Genomic DNA, 21,853 nt, shown 5'->3' on the forward strand with positions numbered 1-21,853 from the left:
ATCCAAGTTCATGGCCATCACTGCCTCTTCTGTGAGTGCGTTCCATAGTTTAACTATCAGGAACCTGTGGCCCTTCTTACTGGTTCAGCTTTATTCACTTGGGTGCTGAATATCAGCAGACCCACAAATCTTGGGAATGAACTAGGTCTGTTGCCTTTAAGCCCTGCTTTAGGGTTTCCTGAAGGCATCTGATTGGCCACCATGAGAAGGAGAGGGCTGGACCAGGTCTTATCCAGGAGGTCTGATCCAGGTCTGATCCAGGAGGGCTCTTTTTATGTAGGTGGTTTCTAGACAGGAAACCAGGTTTCTGAAACCCCCTTTTACATATTATGATTAAAGGAGTCCTTAGTCCTGTCCATTCACTTCAGTGAATCTACTCTGAGCAGGACAAGCATTGGATAGAGCTCTGCACTTCAGTGGCCTAGTTTTGTACAAAATGCTAACTCGTTTTTTGTTTAGCTAAAGTGTGGTCTGAGTGTCCAAACCTAGCTCTGGCAACAAACCATGATTCTGGCAACAAATCACAATGCGAAGCAGTTCCCAAGCTGTGACTTCTTTTAACTCTGGTTTCAAGTTCGTAAGATGATTTGTGGGTGGTTGTTGTTGTTTTAAAAAAAGCTTAGTTAAAACAAACCATAGTTTAGCATTATGTATGACTGCACCCTTAAAATATTCACAGACTTCTGAGTTTGTGTGAAAGCTCATCGCCTGCCAAATCTCAAATTCCACGTCCTTCCATTTGCATCAACTCGCCTAAGCCTTCTTGAGCTTCCGCTGTGTGAACTTCCTACATCTGCCTTTAGATTATGATAATAATACCACTGTCAGCAAGAATATTACCATAGCTAAACAACTCCCCCCCCAACCGTCTCGCTCATTCAAATTAGCCTCTGTTGTTACAGCTTAAGTCGGGATCCCTACTGCAATTCAAGAACACGGCGTAATAAAACTCCTGATGTCTCCTAGAACGCATTCTATGAAAATTACTTAATTAAGAAAGTGCATCTAGAGGCAAAAAGCAACTGGAAGGGGGGGGGGGGAGAGAGAGAGAGAGAGAGAGAGAGAGAGAACACCCCAGGCACAAAGGTAATGCTTTTGCAACACTGTTTTAATCTATATTTTACATAGATGAGTGAAATGCATTATGATGGGTGGGATTTGGGGGTGTATTTTGCAGGTATGTGTGTGACATACCTGAATCCTGTTATGGGTCCCAGGTTCTCATGTCTGGGAGGTGGAGAGGCAGCCTTCCTTGGGTGGGGTTGCACTCCCCTGAAAGGAGCAGGTTTGCACTGTGGGGGGGCTCCTGGATTCAACACTATGGCTGGAGGCTCAAGAGGCCTCAGTGGCTAGAAGGGCCTTTTTTTAAAAAAAAAAAATCCAGCTGGTTCTCCAGCTACGACCCATTTTTGTTAGAGATCACTATACTCCATGCACTGGAACCTTCAAAGTTGGATTATTATGATGTGCTCTATGTGGAGCTATCCCTGAAGACGACTGGGAAATTCCAGTTAGCTCAAAATGCAGCAGCCAAATTCCTGGCTGGGTTTCCACCTACATCTCATATAAACCCTGTTTTAAAACTGGTTGCCAGTTCATTTCCGGGCCAATTCAAGGTGCTCAACACTGTTGTTTAAAGCCCTAAATGACTCAGGCCCCAAATATCTGAAAAACCACCCTCCTTTTCTACAGACTCTCTTGGGGGCTGAAACTGGCAGAGGGAGCCTTCTTGGTACCCTCAGAAACTCAGGTGGCGGTGGCCCAGGAGAGGGCCTTCTCTGTGGTGGCCCCTAATCTGCAGAACTCTCTCCCCAGAAAGGTCTGCCTGGCACCTTCATTATACAGCTTCTGGAGAATGATGTCCCTGGCTTTTGACACTTGAGGTGTATACTTTGAGGACCCGCCTTATTTTTTATTATTGTAGGTTGTTTTAAATTGTTTTTAATATTGTGTTTTAATGTTGCAACCTGCCCTGGGGGCCTTAGGGTGAAGGATGGGAAATAAATAAATACAATACAGTGGTACCTCGGGTTAAGAACTTAATTCGTTCTGGAGGTCCGTTCTTAACCTGAAACTGTTCTTAACCTGAGGTACCACTTTAGCTAATGGGGCCTCCCGCTGCTGCTGCATTGCCGCTGCATGATTTCTGTTCTCATCCTGAAGCAAAGTTCTTAACCTGAGGTACTATTTCTGGGTTAGCAGAGTCTGTAACCTGAAGCGTCTGTAACCCGAGGTACCACTGTACAATACACTGAGCCTCTGCGGATAAAAGGCACACATTGAATGGCAGGACTCAAAGCCTGCCATATAAGCCTTTGAGCACACAATGCAAGCTCCTTAGATCTTAAGCTGTATAAAATAAATAATCCATGAGGACTGGTAATTTACTTTTTAAAAAATGCAACCCAGGTTTTAAGGGACTTGTGGAGGTCTGCTCAAATGGCCACACCTTTGACAAAAAGGTGCATGCACTGACTTACGGCAAAAGTCAAAGCTTCTCCACGGACCGACGTCCACTTCTGCATTCTTGCAGGCGCTGGCATACCGGGCTACTGAGTCACAGAGCTCTGACTGGTTCCCCCCACTCTGGCACAGGCGGAAGAGGCAGGTCCGATAGTAAGCAGAGACATTCACCACTGAGTGGCACTCCAGGAAGGAGCTGTTGGTGGGATCGTTGATGATGCCACATTTCGACCGGCTCCGGTAGTCCTTCAGGAGCTCCGAATCGTTGTTGCAGGCCTTGAGAAGGTCGCCGCACTCCCCGTTGCAAATCTCATTGAAGGTTGTCCAGCTGTCCAGGAAAACCGCCAGGTTGTCCGTGCACTTCCGGTTAGGGAAGCAGAATTCGTCGCTGCTGTTCCCGTTGAAAAAGCCACAGAGGCCCCCGGTGCAGTTGAAATAGATAGTTGAGAGGCGTATCTCCAGCATGCCAGAGTCCAAGTACAGGATATGTATGAGTCCTTCGGACTCAACTACGGTCCCGTTTTTGCTGCGGTAGATTTCCAGTTGGCTGGAAGGATGGAAATACGGAAGCTCCATTTCATATCCATTCACCTGCAAAACGGGTGGGGTGGGGGAGAACAAATGAATGAATGAAGAGGAAAGTTGATGAGCAAGTGGTGCCTAGTGTCCATTGGGAATAGGAGGGTGAAAAGCAGGGAGGCCAACAGTAGGTGGCGCCAGAATCAAGGACAGGCTGAGCTAACAAAGCTTCATCCACATTTCCTCTTGTTCTTGGTATTTATTACCCCTGCTATGCAAAAATCTCCAAATGAATCCAAACCTCAATGTCTAAAATCCCTGGTAGAGGACAAGGATCCTGAGATCATGTTAAGGGTAGCCAAATTCTGTGCAATTGCCATAAAACAGGGAACAAGCTGTGCTGTCATAATGATTAAGGTTTTAAATGATAATTTTAAGTTATATTTTAGTGACCAAGTTTTAATTTTTTTTTAAACTGTTGCTATATCTGTATTGTCCCTGTTATACCTAATTGCAAATTCAAATGTATCCCTATCGTGTTTTATGACTACCTTGATATTGTATGTGGGCTGGAACTGGTCTGTGACCGAAATAATAAAATTCATTTGTTCATTCTTGTTCAGGCGCTTTCCTCTGGGGAAAACTGCTCTTTAGCGCCCATTTGGAGCAAACGGCAATTGGGTTTTCTGCTGGGGCTCAGTAGCAGAGCACCTCTTTGCATGCAGAGGAACCTGGGTTCAATCCCTGACATGTCCAGGTAGGGCTGAGAGAGGACTCCTGCCTAAAACCCTGGAGAGCTGCTGCCAGCCAGAGTAGACGATACTGCACTAGATGAACCAATTGTCTAACTCAGTGTAAGGTATCTTCTTGTGTCCCAATGTTCCATCAACATCCCTACTCCTGTATTTAAGCCTCTCGGCTTAATTGATTCCTGGCCTTTCCCTCCCTTTCTTCTCTTCAAAACTGTTGAAATGTGCATTGGAAAGTCCTTGGACAAGGAAGAACAGGGCTGGCTGTGTCTGCCCAAGCTATTCTCTTCTTCTAAGGGGTTCTGGGGTTCAGCAGTAGGTTTGAGATGTGGGTAGCTGATTGACAATGCTAGCCAATTGACCACTGGCTTTGCTGAGTGGTAGACTTCCTTTGAACATGGAGGTTTCTTATAGCCATCATGGCTAGTAGCTATATGGACTGTCCTTGAAATGGCCTAAACCCAAATATGTGGGATTGGTGCAGTAATATGGTGATCTGTAAGGACTCTTTGATGCAAAGAAATCACAAGGAGTTCTTCAAATGATCCGTCCAACTCTCTAACTCAGGGGTAGGCAAACTAAGGCCCGGGGGCTGGATCTGGCCCAATCGCCTTCTAAATCCGGCCCATGGACAGTCCGGGAATCAGTATGTTTTTACATGAGTAGAATGTGTGCTTTTATTTAAAATGCATATCTGGGTTATTTGTGGGGCATAGGAATTCATTCATTTCTTCTTCTTCTTCAAAATAATAGTCCAGCCCTCCACAAGGTCTGAGGGACAGTGGACCGGCCCCCTGCTGAAAAAGTGTGCTGACCCCTGCATCTAATTTTTGGGAAGTGATTTGCTCCTCTGGTTGTTGCAGAGCAAACCATTCTAGGCACTTGCACCCCTGATATTTTAAAACAAACAAATCTGAGATGATCACAGTATGCAGGTCAAAGACGCTTGATCTGACAGAGGTGTGTGTGAGACACATTGATCTGCAGATGCAGACATCCAGTGTGTAAACATGCATTTGTTGGAATGAACAGGGGGTGGTGGGGTGGTGGAATGAAGCAGGGATGGAGTCTGACTACTAAGCGTGGGTTTGCAAAATCAGTTTTTACAGCAAAATGTCATCACAAAATGTCACCACCAGATTGACGAAAAGGTGAATTTGTTTTTATAATGTCTCTCCTCTGCTTCCTATCACACATTAGCAGTGCTCATACATGCAAGCTAATCGTGTGAGACAGGTTGGAAGGTGCTGTTTGTGCTGAAAACTGCTTTAAATAAATTGTCCAGAGCGAATGTTTGCTAAAGCACACAGCCTTCCACCAGGTGGCAGTGTTGCCTATGCGCATGAGCCTAGGATGTGGAGAGGAGTTTCCCAGTGTTCAGGCCAGTGGGGGCAGAGGCACTACTGCCTGGGACAGGTAAATCCATCTTGCTCCTATCTCAGTCCAGAAGGTCTGCCAGGTTTCTGCAGGGGTTTGGAAGCCTGCAAAATTTAGGGAGGGGATTGAAAACAAAACTCATAATATCTCTATGGTGTGACCACAACTTGGGTTATTGTATATACAGTTCTTATCAGCTCACCTCGAAAAGGATATTGTAGAGCTGGAAAAAGTTTAGAAAAGAATGATCAAGGGGATACAGGAACTCCCCTAGGAGGAAAAGTTCAGGCTTATTAGTTTTGGGGGGAAAGGTGAGTCTGGGGCAGGGACATGATAGAGGTGAATAGGATTGTGTGGAGATATGTTTGTCTCTGTCTCTTAGGATACTAAGACCTGGGAACATCCAGTGATCTTGAGTGTTAGAAGATTCAGAACTTCTTCACACGACACATAGTTAAACTATGGAATTTGCTCCTGCAGGAGGCAGTTATGCCTACAAACTTGGATGGCTCTAAAGACAAATTCACTAAGGATAAGGCTACCCCTTCTCCTTCAGTTTCCAGTAACTGGTATTCAGAAGCATTGATGCTTCCAGCCATGTTGGCAGAGCGTAGCCATTGTGGCTAGTAGCCACTGACAGGCTTTATCCTTCATGAATTTGTCCAATAATCTTTCAAAGCCATTCAGGTTGGTGGCCGTCGCTGCTTCATGTGGAAGTGAAGCTTCATGCAGAAGTGAGTTCCATAGTTAGGGGGCTCCCCACTCTCTTCCTACAGTCCTGACTGATGTTGCCTAAAATTTCATATTTTACATTTATGATTTGACATTCAAACATAAAATACAAAAATTAAATACTGAATTATCTGAATTCTCCAACCTCCCTCCTCCCCTCCGTGCAGTCCACCAACAACATTTTCTTCTGCATCTCATACCATTTTCTATTTATCTATATAACTCAAATTTTAACCATAGTCAAAGTTGCCTAAACTTTCTGCTATTTATATATTTTTAAAGCTGCATGTAAATTTCGCTCATGCAGATAACACCATCTCTCCCTCCCTCCCTCTCTATATATCTGTCTTTTTAAGAGACACACAATTATTTTAACTGTGAGCAGCACAGCGTCAAGCTGAGGTTGTTTGATCACTCATGTAAACTCATTTTGTGTCTTCCGTCATTAGTGTTAACACTGCCTGATAAAATGCGTATCTGGGGGAGAATGTCAGCAGCGGGTGTAGCTAATGAGACACTCTGCATTTCCTATCACAGATGATCCTCCGTCTTGGCAGGATTAAGAAAAGAACCAACTCTTGTTTTCACCAGGCAGCCAGGACAGGGGGGCAGATGACACGTTCAGTAGGAACACACTTGTTATTATTGCTAAGCATTGTTTGGCTGGCTTGGAAGACCTGCATTTTAACCACTGGCTCAGCATCTGAGTGGATATTAGCAAACAATCACATACAGTGGTGCCCCGCAAGACGAATGCCTCGCAAAACGAAAAAGGCGCAAGACGAAAGGGTTTTTCGGTTTTTGCGTCGCTTCGCAAGACGATTTTCCCTATGGGCTTGCTTCACAAGACAAAAACATCTTGCAAGTTTGTTCGCTTTTTTCCTAAAGCCGCTTGAAGAGGCGCAGTTGCGACGGACCGTGCTTCGCAAGACGAAAAACATCGCAAGACAAAAAAACTTGCGGAACGAATTAATTCCGTCTTGCGAGGCACCACTGTATTTGCAGTACACAATGAATGCTATATTCAGTTCCACCAGAACTCTTTGCTCTGCTATGTCAGGCTGTGGATCTGTCCAGGCCAAGAGTGGGGAAACTTTTGGGCCCGATCCAGGCTTGATTATTGTAACTCACTCTACGTGGGGCTGCCCTTGAGACTGACCCAGAAACTCCAGCGGGTGCAGAGTGCTGCAGCGAGACTCCTTACGGGGTCCACGCTGTGGGATCACATTCACCCAGTGCTATACCAGCTACACTGGCTCCTGGCGGAGTACAGGATCAGGTTTAAGGTGCTGGTTTTAACCTTTAAAGCCCTATATGGCCTAGGACCCTCGTACCTACGGGACCGCCTCTCCTGGTATGTCCCATGAAGGACCTTATGGTCTTCAAATAAAAACATCTTGGAGATCCCGGGCCACAGGGAGGTTAGGCTGGCCTCAGCCAGAGCCAGGGCTTTTTCGGCCGTGGCCCTGATCTGGTGGAACGCTCTGTCACAAGAGACTAGGGCCCTGCAGGACTTGACATCTTTCCACAGGGCCTGCAAGACAGAGCTGTTCCACCAGGCCTTTGGCCAAGGCACAGCCTGACCCCCTTCTTCTGTAATCCTCATAGAACTCTAGCCCAATAGTTGCCATTAATTTGATTCTGAATTGATTTTAGAATGTATTTCAATTACTTGACTGTGATTTTATATAAACTGTGCCACTTTTACTGTTGTTAGCTGCTCTGAGCCCCAGCTTTGGCTGGGGAGGGTGGATCAGCTGGCGAGGGTCTTTACTAAGATCTTCAACAAGTCCTTACACCAGTCTATTGTCCCACCCTGCCTGAAGTCGTCAACTATTGTCCCTCTGCCTAAAAAATCCACAATCAGTAGTTTGAACGACTACAGACCAGTTGCACTGACTCCAATCATCATGAAGTGTTTTGAGAAACTGATGCGCCGTCATATTATTTCCTGTCTTCCATCAACTTTTGACAACTACCAGTTTGCATACAGGGCAAATAGATCCACAGAGGACGCTATCACCACTACTCTCCATGCTGCTCTGTCCCATCTGGAGCAGCCGGGGAGTTATGTGAGGCTGCTGTTTGTGGACTTTAGCTCAGCTTTTAACACTATCCTCCCCCATAGACTGGTGTCCAAGCTAGAGGCGATTGGACTCTCCAACTCCACCTGTCTCTGGGTTTTGGATTTTTTGTCAGAACGTTCTCAGAGGGTTAGAGTAGGGTCACATATGTCCACAGCCCTTAGCCTTAACACCGGCTCACCACAGGGTTGTGTGTTGAGTCCCCTGCTCTATGCTCTCTATACGTATGACTGTACAGCCACCTATTCCAGCAACAAAATCATCAAGTTTGCTGATGACACTACGGTGGTAGGGCTCATTTCAGGAGGGGATGAGTCCGCCTATCGGGACGAGGTGGAGCGGCTCTGTGTTTGGTGTGGAGAGAACAATCTGGCTCTTAATACGGCTAAGACCAAGGAATTAGTGGTGGATTACAGGAAAAAAAAGGCGGACATTCAGCCCTTGCATATCAATGGGGAACGGGTGGAGAGGGTGGCGGAATTCAGGTTTTTGGGAGTAACTATCGATCAGGGCATGACTTGGAGCGCAAATACCACTGCTCTGGTGAAGAAGGCCCAGCAGAGAATTTATTTCCTCAGACTTTTAAAGAAGAACAATCTGAGTGAGAGACTGCTGGTGTCCTTCTACCGAGGCTCCATAGAGAGCATTCTTACATACTGTATTTGTGCTTGGTTCTCCAGTTGTACAGCTAGGGAGAGGAAGGTGCTCCAGAAGGTCATAACCACAGCACAAAGGATTATTGGTCAACCTCTCCCATCTTTGGAAGAATTGTACGGTTCCCGTTGTCTTAGGAAAGCAAACAACATCCTGCAGGATTCATCTCACCCGGGATACAGTCTGTTTGCACTACTGCCTTCTGGCAGGAGATATAGAAACATCAAGTCAAGGACAAATAGACTGAAAAACAGTTTTTACCCGAGAGCTGTGGCCCTTTTGAATGCTGTAACTCGATAGTGTGACCTGGGAGATTGATGGGTGTGGGTGTGGCTGGAATGTGGTTTGTTGGTTGTTGTTGTTGTTTTGCTTTTGTTGTTTTTAAGGGATGGCATCCAATTTCGTTGCACTTGTGCAATGTTGCACGTGTGTAATGACAATAAAGAATCTATCTATCTATCTATCTATCTATCTATATAAATTAAATTTTATTATATTATTATTATCAGGATCAGCCTTGCGGGCCACGTTTGACAAGTGGGCACAGCTGCCTACCTGTCAAAATCCATTGTGCTTACTCCGAGGCTTAAAAGTGAACCAGGAAGAGACCAGCAAAGTTTTTTCCACATCTCCCCATGTTTCCCCTTTAAGTCTCCAAGATCAGGGACTTAAAGATGGGAGGCGGGGAGGCCAACCCAGACTGCATTTAGGAGGCACATAAGTGGAGGACAGGGGGACACAGAGTAGGACCCTGGGAGATCAGGGTTCAAATCCCCACTCAGCTCTGAAGTTCACTGGGTGACCTTCCACCAAAAGAATTTACTGAGCATCGACACAAGCCAGTACCTTGATTTCAGAGTTGTCTACGCCTCCAATTTTGACTTCCTGGCTGGCAATATGGATGATCAGGCTCCGAAGCCAGTCAGGACTTGATTCTGGTTTCTTTTTGCTGATGTCCACTTCCAGAAAACTGGGTCTGTCCGGGCAGGTTTTGACCAGCGTGTAGGAGTTGTCTGGGGGGTAAGCGAACGTGACGCCGTCAAAGGTCTGCAGCACCTGATCCTGGGAGACCAGACACAACGTCTCCCTCTTGGGATAGCAGCCTTGGTAGCCATTTTCCACGGCACAGACCTCTCCTTCTTGGCAGGAGGAGTTGAAGCAGGTGACCTCTCCTCCGTCCTCGCACCAACACTGCACCGTGCAGTCCACCGAGGCCCAGAACGACTCTCCGATGGCGTGGTACTGGCCGTCCACATCGCAACCGCACTGGTGGATGGGGACGCACAGGTCTGTGCTGAGGACATAGCCCTCGTTGCAGTCACAGCCTTCGGTGCAAGGAGAAGTGCAGGTCAAGGGGGCAGTGAGGTCCGAGCAGGTGGCCGGGCAGCTGCTGGTACACACAGAGTAGTGGCTGGACTCTGGACACTGCACAGCAGCAGCTGGAAGAAGCAGACAAGGGGCATTTATTGATTTAGCCAGTTCATTTATTGCATTCATAGTCATTCATAGTCCACCTTTTTCTCCAAGGAGCTCACAGGTGGCACACATGGTTCCTCTTCTTCCACACAACAATCCTGCAAGGTAGGTTAGGTTGAGAGTGAGTGAGCTTCATGGCTGAGTGGGGATTGGAACCCTGGTTGGAGCCCAACACTCTAACCACTACACCACACAGGCTGTCATTCAGCTTAAGAGCATAACAAGAGCCCTGCTGGATCGGAGGCCAATGGCCCATCTAGTCCAGCAACCAGATGCCCATGCAAAGCCCACAAGCAGAACCTGAGCACAGCACCACTGTCCCCACTTGTGAGTCCCAGTGACTGGCTTTCAGAGCACCGCCTCTGACAGTGGAGATGGAACATAACCTTTATGGCCGGTAGCCATTCCTAGCTTTATCCTCCATGAGAGCTTCTGGGGTTGTGCTGTCTGGGGCTGATGGGAGCTGTGGTCCAAAACAGATGGCCTAATAATCCCTTACTTATGCAACCGATCATTGCATCCTGTTAAGAGTCTTGTTCTGCATTATGTCAAAATTGGGCCGACAGTGTGGCAGCCTTTGGAACTCCCTGCCACACAAGCACTCCTCTATTGCCTTTCTGGTGCCTGGTGAAGGAGTTCCCCTTTCAGCAAGCCTTCCAAGTGGAGAACTATATCCCCAGTTTGTACTTGTATGGGATTTGAGATGAATTGCTGCTGTTGTTTTGAACTGTGTTTACATATTTAATTGTGTTTTAATCAGTACTATTTTTCTAGGGGAAAAAGGTGCCGGAATGCACCATGAACGCCTCCCTCATTCTCTTAGAATGGCAAAGGCGTCCGGCTGAGAGGTGCCGGAAATGAGCAAGCTCTGGCTGAAAAAAAGCCACGTGTTTTATCATTGTTTATAACTGTTTTTTTTTTAATGTGAAAGCTGTGTTATTTGTGCATGGGGTTGGAATGGATGACCTCTGGAGTCTGCAATTCTATGGTTCTGTGATTATACTGTGTGTATTGATTGTATTGTCAATCACTTTGGAATGGCTTATGGGAAGCAATTAATAAATGACATTAATCATCACATCTGGAAGGCATCAGCTTTAATAAGGCTCTCTTAAGCTAGCAGATGGTTATACCTGAGACACATATCAGTGCTAGTCCAACTCAGAGTAGACCCTGCCTGAAACCCTGGAGAGCTGCTGCCAGTCAGTGCAGGCAATATTTAGCTAGATGCATCAGTATAAGGCAGCTTCCTATGTTCACAGTTCCTTTTCCTTTTCTGAGTTGGGCAGGTGCAAATCAAGATGAAGTCAGCTGAATGATGCAGGTGACAAATGAGAGAGAGACGGAGAGAGGCAAGCCAGTACAGATGCCCCCAATTTATCCAAGCCCCAAATGTCAGCCGTAAATCCTGCCGTGTCTCTCACTCGAATTCAACGCGGGCACTTAAATTCCTTCCACCGACCCAGCATTGAATTCCGCCCAGGGAGCAAAGAACAAGCTAGAGTGGTTTCGCTTCTGCTTGTCCTTTGCTCGCTGCTCCTTAGTTACTTCAAGTGTCCCTTTGTCTTTTCTTGGATTGTAAGCAGGGAGAGGGCTGAATCAGCTTTCATGGCAACAATGCTTACTTGAATCCCAGCCCCTCTTGGCTTTTCTATGTTAAGCTCATTCAGTGTTTGGATGGAGAGCTTTTCCCCCCCTTTCCCCCCAGTGCTCCCATCAACGTTTCTTGAAGGCTGCTGAAACCACAGCTCTTCTCAGAAAGGGAATCCAAATTTAACCTTACATTCCTCGCCCTCAAGCCTGGGTACAAGTAAATGCTCTGTGGCACAGCCACTTGCTCTGTCCTCGCCTCTCCTTTTCCTGTGTATGTGGTGAAGAGCCTTGTTGAGCAAAGGATTGTTATGATGTGTGCTGCTTGGAAGGGTGAATAACAAAGCAATATGGAAATGTCTTAAGTGAAGAAATCTAAATGTGCATCGAGGGCACTAGATCAGTTCGGCGTTAACATGCATGCCAGAGAACGGTGGAAGACTCCAATTCTCTTGTCAGCCTGTCAGTTTTTCTCCAAAAACACAGCAATGCTGATTGGGGACAAAGAAGGGTAGAGTGAAATCTGTGGAACTCACTCCCACAGGAGGCAGTGATGGCCACGAGCTTTGTGGGCTTTACAAAAGGATTAGACAAATTCATGGAGGAGATGGCTAGCAATAGCTGTCTGCCTTCACTGTTGGAGGCTTTCTGCCTTTGAATTAACTTGGGGTCATAGATGGGCAAGGGATGCAGGTGGCGCTGTGGGTTAAACCACAGAGCCTAGGACTTGCCGATCAGATCAGGTCAGCGGTTCGAATCCCTGCAACGGGGTGAGCTCCCGTTGCTCGGTCCCTGCTCCTGCCAACCTAGCAGTTCGAAAGCACGTCAAAGTGCAAGTACATAAATAGGTACCACTCCGTCGGGAAGGTAAACAGCGTTTCCGTGCACTGCTCTGGTTCGCCAGAAGCGGCTTAGTCATACTGGCCACATGACCCGGAAGCTGTACGCCGGCTCCCTCGGCCAATAAAGCGAGATGAGCGCCGCAACCCCAGAGTCAGTCACGACTGGACCTAATGGTCAGGGGTCCCTTTACCTTTACCTTTACCATAGCTGGGCAGAATGCTGTTTCACTCATGTCCCCCTTGCAGGCTTCCCACAAGCATCTGGTCAGTCTAGGGTTTCCCAACCTTGGGTCTCCAGTTGTTTTTGGACTACAACTCCCATCATCCCTAGCTAGCAGGAACAGAGGTCAGGGATGATGGGAATTGTTGTCCAAAAACAGCTGAAGACCCAAGTTTGGGAAACCCTGTGTTGGTCACCTTGAGAACAAGAATAACAGCCCAGAATAACTAAGGAGATAGTACAAGAATACTGGCTAGTCTAGATGTATTCAAGTCTCCAGGGCCAGATGAACTGCATCCAAGAGTATTAAAAGAACTGGCAGATGTGATCTCAGAACCACTGGCAGTCATCTTTGAGAATTCCTGGAGAACAGGCGAAGTCCCGGCAGACTGGAGGAGGGCAAATGTTGTCCCTATTTTCAAAAAAGGGGAAAAGAGAGGACCCAAATACCATATTTTTCGCCCTATAGGACACTCTTTTTCCCCTCCAAAAATGAAGGGGAAATCTGGGTGCATCCTATGGGGCGAATGCAGGCTTTCGCTGAAGCTTGGACAGCGAGAGGGGTCGGCTTCAGGAAGTTCCCACAGGGCTGTCTAGGCTGCGGATAGCAGCCTGCTTCCCGGAGCGCTGAAAGCAGAGTGCCCGGCGCTTCGGGAACACATCCACAGCCTAGGGCTGTCTAGGCTGTGGATAGCAGCCTGCCGCCCGGCACGAGGGGCGCCCTGAAGCAGAGCGCCCCTCGCACCGGGCAGACATCCGCAGTGTGTGGAGCCCTGCAGGAGTTCCCCGCAGGGCTCCCCACGCTGCGGATAGCAGCCTGCCGCCCGGCGCGAAGGGCGCTCTGCTTCAGGGCGCCCCTTGCGCCGGGCAGACATCGGCCAGCCCCACAAGCTCGGGGGACAGCAGGGAGGCGCAGCGCCGCCATCCCGCTGTTCCTCGACCTGGTTCGGTTTCCCCGACCTGGTTTTGGGGGGTAAATAAAGGAAAAAATTTTTTCCTCCCCCCCAAAAAAAACTAGGTGCGTCCTATGGAACGGAGCATCCTATGGGACGAAAAATACGGTAATTACCGCCCAGTCAGTCTGACATCAATACCAGGGAAGATTCTGGAGCAGATCATTAAGCAAACAGTCTGTGAGCACCTAGAAAGGAATGCTGTGATCACCAATAGTCAGCATGGATTTCTGAAAAATAAGCCATGTCAGACTAACCTGATCTCGTTTTTTGACAGAATTACAACCCTGGTAGATGAAGGGAACGCAGTGGATGTAGCCTACCTTGATTTCAGCAAGGCATTTGACAAGGTGCCCCATGATATTCTTGTAAAGAAGCTGGTAAAATGTGGTCTTGACTATGCTACCACTCAGTGGATTTGTAACTGGCTGACTGACCGAACCCAAAGGGTGCTCATCAATGGTTCCTCTTCATCCTGGAGAAGAGTGACTAGTGGGGTGCCACAGGGTTCTGTCTTGGGCCCGGTCTTATTCAACATCTTTATCAACGACTTGGATGATGGACTCAAGGGCATCCTGATCAAATTTGCAGATGACACCAAACTGGGAGGGGTGGCTAACACCCCAGAGGACAGGATCACACTTCAAAACGACCTTGACAGATTAGAGAACTGGGCCAAAACAAACAAGATGAATTTTAACAGGGAGAAATGTAAAGTATTGCACTTGGGCAAAAAAAAAAAAAATGAGAGGCACAAATACAAGATGGGTGACACCTGGCTTGAGAGCAGTACATGTGAAAAGGATCTAGGAGTCTTGGTTGACCACAAACTTGACATGAGCCAACAGTGTGACGCGGCAGCTAAAAAAGCCAATGCAATTCTGGGCTGCATCAATAGGAGTATAGCATCTAGATCAAGGGAAGTAATAGTGCCACTGTATTCTGCTCTGGTCAGACCTCTCCTGGAGTACTGTGTCCAGTTCTGGGCACCACAGTTCAAGAAGGACACTGACAAACTGGAACGTGTCCAGAGGAAGGCAACCAAAATGGTCAAAGGCCTGGAAACGATGCCTTATGAGGAACGGCTAAGGGAGCTGGGCATGTTTAGCCTGGAGAAGAGGAGGTTAAGGGGTGATATGATAGCCATGTTCAAATATATAAAAGGATGTCACATAGAGGAGGGAGAAAGGTTGTTTTCTGCTGCTCCAGAGAAGCGGTCACGGAGCAATGGATCCAAACTACAAGAAAGAAGATTCCACCTAAACATTAGGAAGAACTTCCTGACAGTAAGAGCTGTTCGACAGTGGAATTTGCTGCCAAGGAGTGTGGTGGAGTCTCCTTTGGAGGTCTTTAAGCAGAGGCTTGACAACCATATGTCAGGAGTGCTCTGATGGTGTTTCCTGCTTGGCAGGGGGTTGGACTCGATGGCCCTTGTGGTCTCTTCCAACTCTATGATTCTATGATTCTATGAAGAAGGTAGAATAAGTGGACCATTGGCCTGATCTAGCATGGCTTGTCCAATGTTCTTATGTTGTTAAATGTGGGTTTGTACCCAATGCTACTCAAAGAAGACTCATCATAGTTAATGGACATGAGTAGCTTAGGTCCATTAATTTCAGTGGGTCTATAAGGGACGTGGGTGGCGCTGTGGGTTAAACCACAGAGCCTAGGACTTGCCGATCAGAAGGTCGGCGGTTCAAATCCCCGTGACGGGGTGAGCTCCTGTTGCTCGGTCCCTGCTCCTGCCAACCTAGCAGTTCGAAAGCACGTCAAAGTGCAAGTACATAAATAGGTACCACTCTGGCGGGAAGGTAAACAGCGTTTCCGTGCGCTGCTCTGGTTCGCCAGAAGTGGCTTAGTCATACTGGCCACATGACCCGGAAGCTGTACGCCGGCTCCCTCGGCCAATAAAGCAAGATGAGCGCCGCAACCCCAGAGTCGGTCACGACTGGACCTAATGGTCAGGGGTCCCTTTACCTTTACCTTTACCATAGCTGGGCAGAATGCTGTTTCACTCATGTCCCCCTTGCAGGCTTCCCACAAGCATCTGGTTAGTCTAGGGTTTCCCAACCTTGGGTTTCCAGCTGTTTTTGGACTACAACTCCCATCATCCCTAGCTAGCAGGAACAGAGGTCAGGGATGATGGGAATTGTTGTCCAAAAACAGCTGAAGACCCAAGTTTGGGAAACCCTGGGTTGGTCACCTTGAGAACAAGAAGGTAGAATAAATGGGCCATTGGCCTGATCTAGCATGGATTGTCCAATGTTCTTATGTTGTTAAATGTGGGTTTGTACCCAATGCTACTCAGAGAAGACTCATCAAAGTTAATGGACATGACTAGCTTAGGTCCATTAATTTCAGTGGGTCTATGATGAGTAGGACTTAGTCGGGGACAAACCTTGTTTTGCACCAGTGGCCCTGCTTCTTCATCTTTTTACAAAAATAAATAAATCACAAATTGACGAGATGTGGAGAACTGAACTGAAGATTGGGAAAACGAGGAACTGAGAGAAATGGAAAGCAACAAATCTACCCATTGCTTGGGATGATGGGAGTTGTAGTCCAAGAACGGCCCCTGTTCCCATCTTGTTTGCTCCTGGAAGTTTGCATCTTTCTGAAGCTCCATTGTATGCCCACTTACCGCATCCTGTCTGTGCTCTCCACTCTCCGATGGGGATCCCAAGGGCTTGGCAAACCAAGGCATAAGCCTGAATGGCTTGGCAGAGCCCTCCGGTGCCGTTATCTCGGATGCTACACAGGTCGTAAACACAGCTGTGGACAAAAGCTGTAGGGTCAACGATGGCGCCACATTCCCAGAGAGGACCTCCAGTTTTGTTGATAAAGCCACAGTGCTCAGGGCCAAAATAGAGGGACTCGGTCGCTGCATCGCAAAGGCTGCAGTTGTCTAAGCAGCCTGGGGAGCACTTCCATTCAGGGTGATAGACACGCCAGCTTTCCCCCAGATCCAGCACCGACGTGGCCATTTTCCCATCCGAGCGCAGCACATCGTCCTCAGGGTTCTTGTTGTAGTTCCCACAGAGACCACATGTGGCATTGATGTAAGATCCTGGTACAGAAATAGCAGCATAATGGTCTCCATCGTAGGTCACTAAGAGGCCAAAGTCTGTTTCTACCGCTGTCGACAAACCACTCTGGTAGATTTTTATGGCTCCCAGTTCCAGGAAAACAGGTAGAGACATAACCAAGTCGTCTATCTGCAGGATGGGTACAAAATACAAAACATTGTTTTCTTTTGTTTAGAAATAAAAATAATAAATAAATAGGGGTGGGGAGACATAGGGAGAGGGGGAGAGAGAGAGAGGAAAAGAGGAGGGTCCAAAATGTATTTATTTACTATTTTATAACAAAACTTCTGCTAACCAGACCATTACTATTTCATTCAATGCAGTGCTAAGTCACCATCCTGTCAGCACAAAGATTTCTGCATGTGCAACAAGATTTCCCCTCCTCCTCTCACCCTTTTCTCAAATCTGCTCTGAAGTGTTGGGGGAATCCCAAATAGGTTTAGTGGGGGTTATAGTGAGGGGTGAGGAGTGAGACAAGTCCCATTGCACAAGGGGAAATCTTGCTACTCATGGGAAGCTTACACAGGGCTACATTTGATACAATCCAACATTATGAGTCACAGAGCCCCTCAAATTTATTTAGCACTGCACAGAGACGCTATCCAGATGTGAGGGGGGGAGCTACAATCTGGAATTCAATCAGAAAGTTCAGTTTTGGATCCCGCTATCCTAAAAGCAGGAATGACCTTGGGGTGGTGACAATGCTTTGTTCTCCAAACCATAACCTGGAGGTGTTCTGCTTCATAACTGAGTTGGTACCATCCAGCCAGAAAGACTGTAATGTGCAGCATATACGCTCAAGCATAGCAGTACATAGGAAGAGGTCTATTTACATCTTGTGTATAAAAGGGGTGACATTGAAGTGCGAAGGAAGATGTAACAGTGTATTTCTGAATAACTTTAAAAACTTTGGGTGTGAGGTCCACTGGGAGCTAGGAAAAAGGCTCCTTCAGCTTTATCTAGCCCAAAGGCCATCAGTTGACCACCCCTGTCTGAAAGGAGCGTTCAGACAGCAGCTACACACACTTCTCAAGATGAACTGAAAACCACGTGAAATGCTGTTTTAATGTCAGAATAAAAACCTAGAAAGGATAACCCCAGTATTAATGACGGAAGCCTACAAGGAACAGTGTTAAGTGGATTCTGAGCTAATATTTCATGTATTGTTAGCAGGTTTTGCTGCTTTACAAATGAAATATTTCTCCAAACAACCCTGTTATTATTTGAACACCCACCTCCCTCTCCAACTGGCTGTCTGACACTACTATAACCAGCACCACCAGCATTCTTATTCCAGTGCCATTTTTCCTTCTCAAACTTCTTCCTGGTAAATTCCCAGCCAACAGAGGGTCAAATGTAGTGGTGTCATGGCATTGCATTATCCTAACTTTGCAGTCCCTGAAAAATTGCCAAAAGGGTGGTGGTGGTGGTTGATTTTTGCTGCCAAAAATCTTTGTGAAATTTTTTTTCAGTCTAGCTCTAGTTTTAAATGGGGTTGGAGGAGAAATTCAATACAGTTCTCTTTTGAAGATGAAGTGGCTTAATTCGTTCTTTCCAAAACAATGTGTGAACAGAAACACAACCACCCTTTGAAATTTGCACATCTCCAAATTTTGCAAAACATTTCTTCAGCCAAGTAATATGCACACAATGCATATGACTGAGTAAAGTGTGCATAAAATAGCACGTATTAGTGAAAATATCATGTAAAAATGCATTATATTAAGCCAAACTTTTCTGTGAACTGCCCTGAGACCTCTGGGTATAGGGCAATATATAAATTCAAAGAAGAAGAAGAAGAAGAGGAAGAAGAAGCTTTGCAAAGAAGAAGTGTTCACTGGGAGAAATCCACTCTAAAATGCTGATGAATTTTCGTGACTTAAAACAAATAAATAAATCACAAAAAGAAGTGGAAATGTGGAGAGCTGATCTTTAAGATTGGAAAAGTGAGAAATTGAGAGAAACCAAAATTGATGTATTTGCTGGTCCCTAATTTTAAATGAGTCAAGGGCCCTTAATTGAAGTTTCTCCCCATAATGAAAGAATTGACTCTCACCATAATTTTCCCAAAGCTGCCTTTGGGGATGATTATCTTGTGCGAATAAACCTCAACAGAGATATCCTTTAGCCAGGAAACAGAAGAGCCACCTCGATTCTCATTCTTGGCTTCCACACTAAAGAAAGGGAGGATGGATCCTGGCCAACACTGCCTGGCTAGGAGGTAGGAGCAAGAACCCTGGAAATGGAAGAGGAAGCCATCGAAAGTGTGGTAGTGAGGGTCCCCGAAGACCACACAAGTGCTGCTTTCCACTGGCACACACTGGTAGAACTTATCCTTTGGCTCACAGAGTTCGTAGGGGCCGCAAGACACCTCCTGGCAAAATATCTCATTGTTGAAATCCAGGCAACGACATTTGATGGAGCAGTTCGCGCTTTCCCAGAATATCTCTCCTTGACGTAGAAACTGGCCTAAAAGAATAAGAACAAGAACAAGAATCAGCCCATTTTGTAGCAAAGATCTGGATGCAACGATGTTTTACTCTGAGTAAATCAATTTTAAACACACACACACTTCAAATGATAGCAACCCTGAATTGCAAAAGCTGCTTGAATTTAGTAGGTGTCACTTCTATGTTCACAGCACGAGAAGACGAAAACTCAACATGTTCAAATCGCAGTGCATTGACCACAATTAAGCTCCGACAAAGTCTTCTGGCACCAACAAATTACTACATCCATGCAGCGTGAATTACATCTCAAATACGCCAGCGCTGCTGTAACTGAATTCTAGTAACAATTGGGTGAGTTATGTTTGCAACTCAAGGGGCATTAATTTGCAATTGCTTAGTTAGGCTCATTTTCCTCCAATATGAATTAGCAGTAATTAAACATCAAGCAGCATAATTTCGAAGCAACAATACTTCATGATAGACACGGCATTACAGAAAATAAACCGCTGTGTGTGTGTTTATCTATAATACGAAATTTTGAATTCTTTACATCAGGGGTGGGGGGTGTTTTTTCAGCCTGAGGGCCACATTTCCTTCCAGGCAAACCTCTGGGGGAGATATGCTAGTGGTGGGTGGAGCAACGAAGTTGAATTTTACCTTTGCACAGTAGGCCAGTTTCCACACATACCCACACACCTCTCTGTTTGCCATCCAAACAAGTAAGAAATATTATCAGAGTTCAAAGACACGTTGCTGCCCTGGGTTCCTCTGGGAGGAAGGCTGGGATGTAAACCGAATGAAATGAAATCAAGTGAAATAAATAATTCTAGACAGGCCAAAGAGGAGGCACAACTGATGAGGGGTGTGGTCTGGGGATTCTAGATTCTGCTGTCCGCAGGTTACTTGATTCGATTTGGAAAACCATCTCTTTGATTAGGTTATCCAAGCCTTTTCCTCCTGGCACATGGCCCAGGTGAATGAAGAAGGGAGTGGCAATTGTAATTTTGGCAAAGGCCACACCCCTGCTGAACGTCATTGGGCAGGCGTGGATACACTCTTTTCCCACACCTGTTTTCACATGGACACACTGTGGGGTAATGCAGAATCAATTTTCAGAATGAAACCAGCTTTTCAGGGGCAAAAAAATATGCAATAGTTCTAGGTTGTGTATGGTCTGTATTAGCTAAAACCAGTACAGTGGTACCTCGGGTTACATACGCTTCAGGTTACAGACTCCGCTAACCTAAAATAGCACCTCGGGTTAAGAACTTTGCTTCAGGATGAGAACAGAAATTGTGCTCCAGCGGTGCAAGCAGCAGCAGGAGGCCCCATTAGTTAAAGTGGTGCTTCAGGTTAAGAACAGTTTCAGGTTAAGAACGGACCTCCAGAATGAATTAAGTACTTAACCCGAGGTACCACTGTACTCAGTGTCCATTAAGTCTAGAATAAAGTGTGTCTGCAGCTGAAGTTTCCTTGTCATTTCCACCATATTGAGCTTGGGTCATTGCCTGGGCACCATCCGGTCTCTGGTATATGGCTCACTAGCTTTGCTTTAGGTATCTCTGCCTATCAACCTGCCTGTTCCTCCTTTATCTCCCTCCATCCATGCTTCCATGCCTGCCAGTTTCCCCATCTGTTGGCTTGCCTTCATCCTCATCCCAACCCACTCCTGCCCCTGAGCTTTGGACAGGCTTCCCAGCTCAGCTTCTGGCTTGCAGTTGCCTCTGCCTCCAGGCTGACTCTCCTGTCTGTGGGTCAGCCCTGGGGCTCCCCAATCCAACATGGCCAGATGGACAGACGCATGTTCTGATCCCAGCAGTGTGCAGACAGGTGGCAGAGAAAGAATATTCTCAGACCTGTGGCAGAGAAAGGATATATGCTCTTTTAAATTCCTAAACGGCTAATGCTATAATCTCCCTGCACTCAAGTCCCTGTGGGGTGGCAGAGAGAGTTTTGGTCCTGTTTATACTGATGCCCACACACACATTATGCAGGGAGGCCTGTTAACGCATCTGAGATCCATAATTCAGGAGCCGGGGAAATGTTTGATCAGCCATAGCATCTTTTCAAGGCGATGGCATTTCCAACAGTGTGTGCAGGAGGGGCTCGCTTGTTATCAGCTAGCATGTTGTATTTGTAAAGATAAGGTTAATAGGATCCCTATCAGTGCTGGTATTTTAAAAATCTAGCACAAGAGGACCATAACTTAATAGAAAAGTAGTAATGAAGCGGTGGCGGCCTTGTGGTGTGGCTCTTGTTGTTTTGATTCATCCGTTAGTTGCAAATTACGTGAGCACAATCTGCACATTTTCTCTGTTAGCTGCAAATTGTGAGAAAGCCTCAGTGTCTCAAGACATGATGGGGCAGATAAAGAACGGATGGGGAACAGTGGTGATTGGTGTCCGTTGGGACTGGTAGGGTGCAAGGTCAGGAGGCCACCTGTAGGTGGAGCCAGAGGAAAATATCAGGAAGAGCCCACTGATTCTTGTTTTGTCCCCATCCTCCTCCTTCCTGCTGGGTTCTACAAGGGCAACACTGAGATTAAGGAGAAGGAAGATGACAGCCTGGGATTGTCCCAGGAGGGTGGGAGCTGGATGAGACCAAGCGGAGATTGCCTAGATAGACCAGCCTCCACTGAGGAGGAAACTGTGGCCCTTT

At 46.7% G+C, this 21,853-nt stretch overlaps 1 protein-coding gene across 1 annotated transcript in view; it reads right to left on the minus strand.

Moving 5' to 3' along the window:
* TECTA (tectorin alpha) overlaps positions 1 to 21,853 on the minus strand; it is an 89,339-nt gene that overhangs the window by 39,786 nt on the left and 27,700 nt on the right. The window contains exons 6-9 of the mRNA XM_053367793.1: positions 18,802 to 19,214; positions 16,301 to 16,874; positions 9,425 to 10,017; positions 2,481 to 3,054 (exon numbers count right to left, since the gene is read on the minus strand). Of these exons, the coding sequence (XP_053223768.1) occupies positions 2,481 to 3,054; positions 9,425 to 10,017; positions 16,301 to 16,874; positions 18,802 to 19,214 (2,154 nt within the window). The remainder of the gene's footprint in view (positions 1 to 2,480; positions 3,055 to 9,424; positions 10,018 to 16,300; positions 16,875 to 18,801; positions 19,215 to 21,853) is intronic.

The sequence above is a fragment of the Podarcis raffonei genome, chromosome 15, assembly GCF_027172205.1.
Source record: "Podarcis raffonei isolate rPodRaf1 chromosome 15, rPodRaf1.pri, whole genome shotgun sequence".
NCBI classification, from domain to species: Eukaryota; Metazoa; Chordata; class Lepidosauria; order Squamata; family Lacertidae; genus Podarcis; species Podarcis raffonei.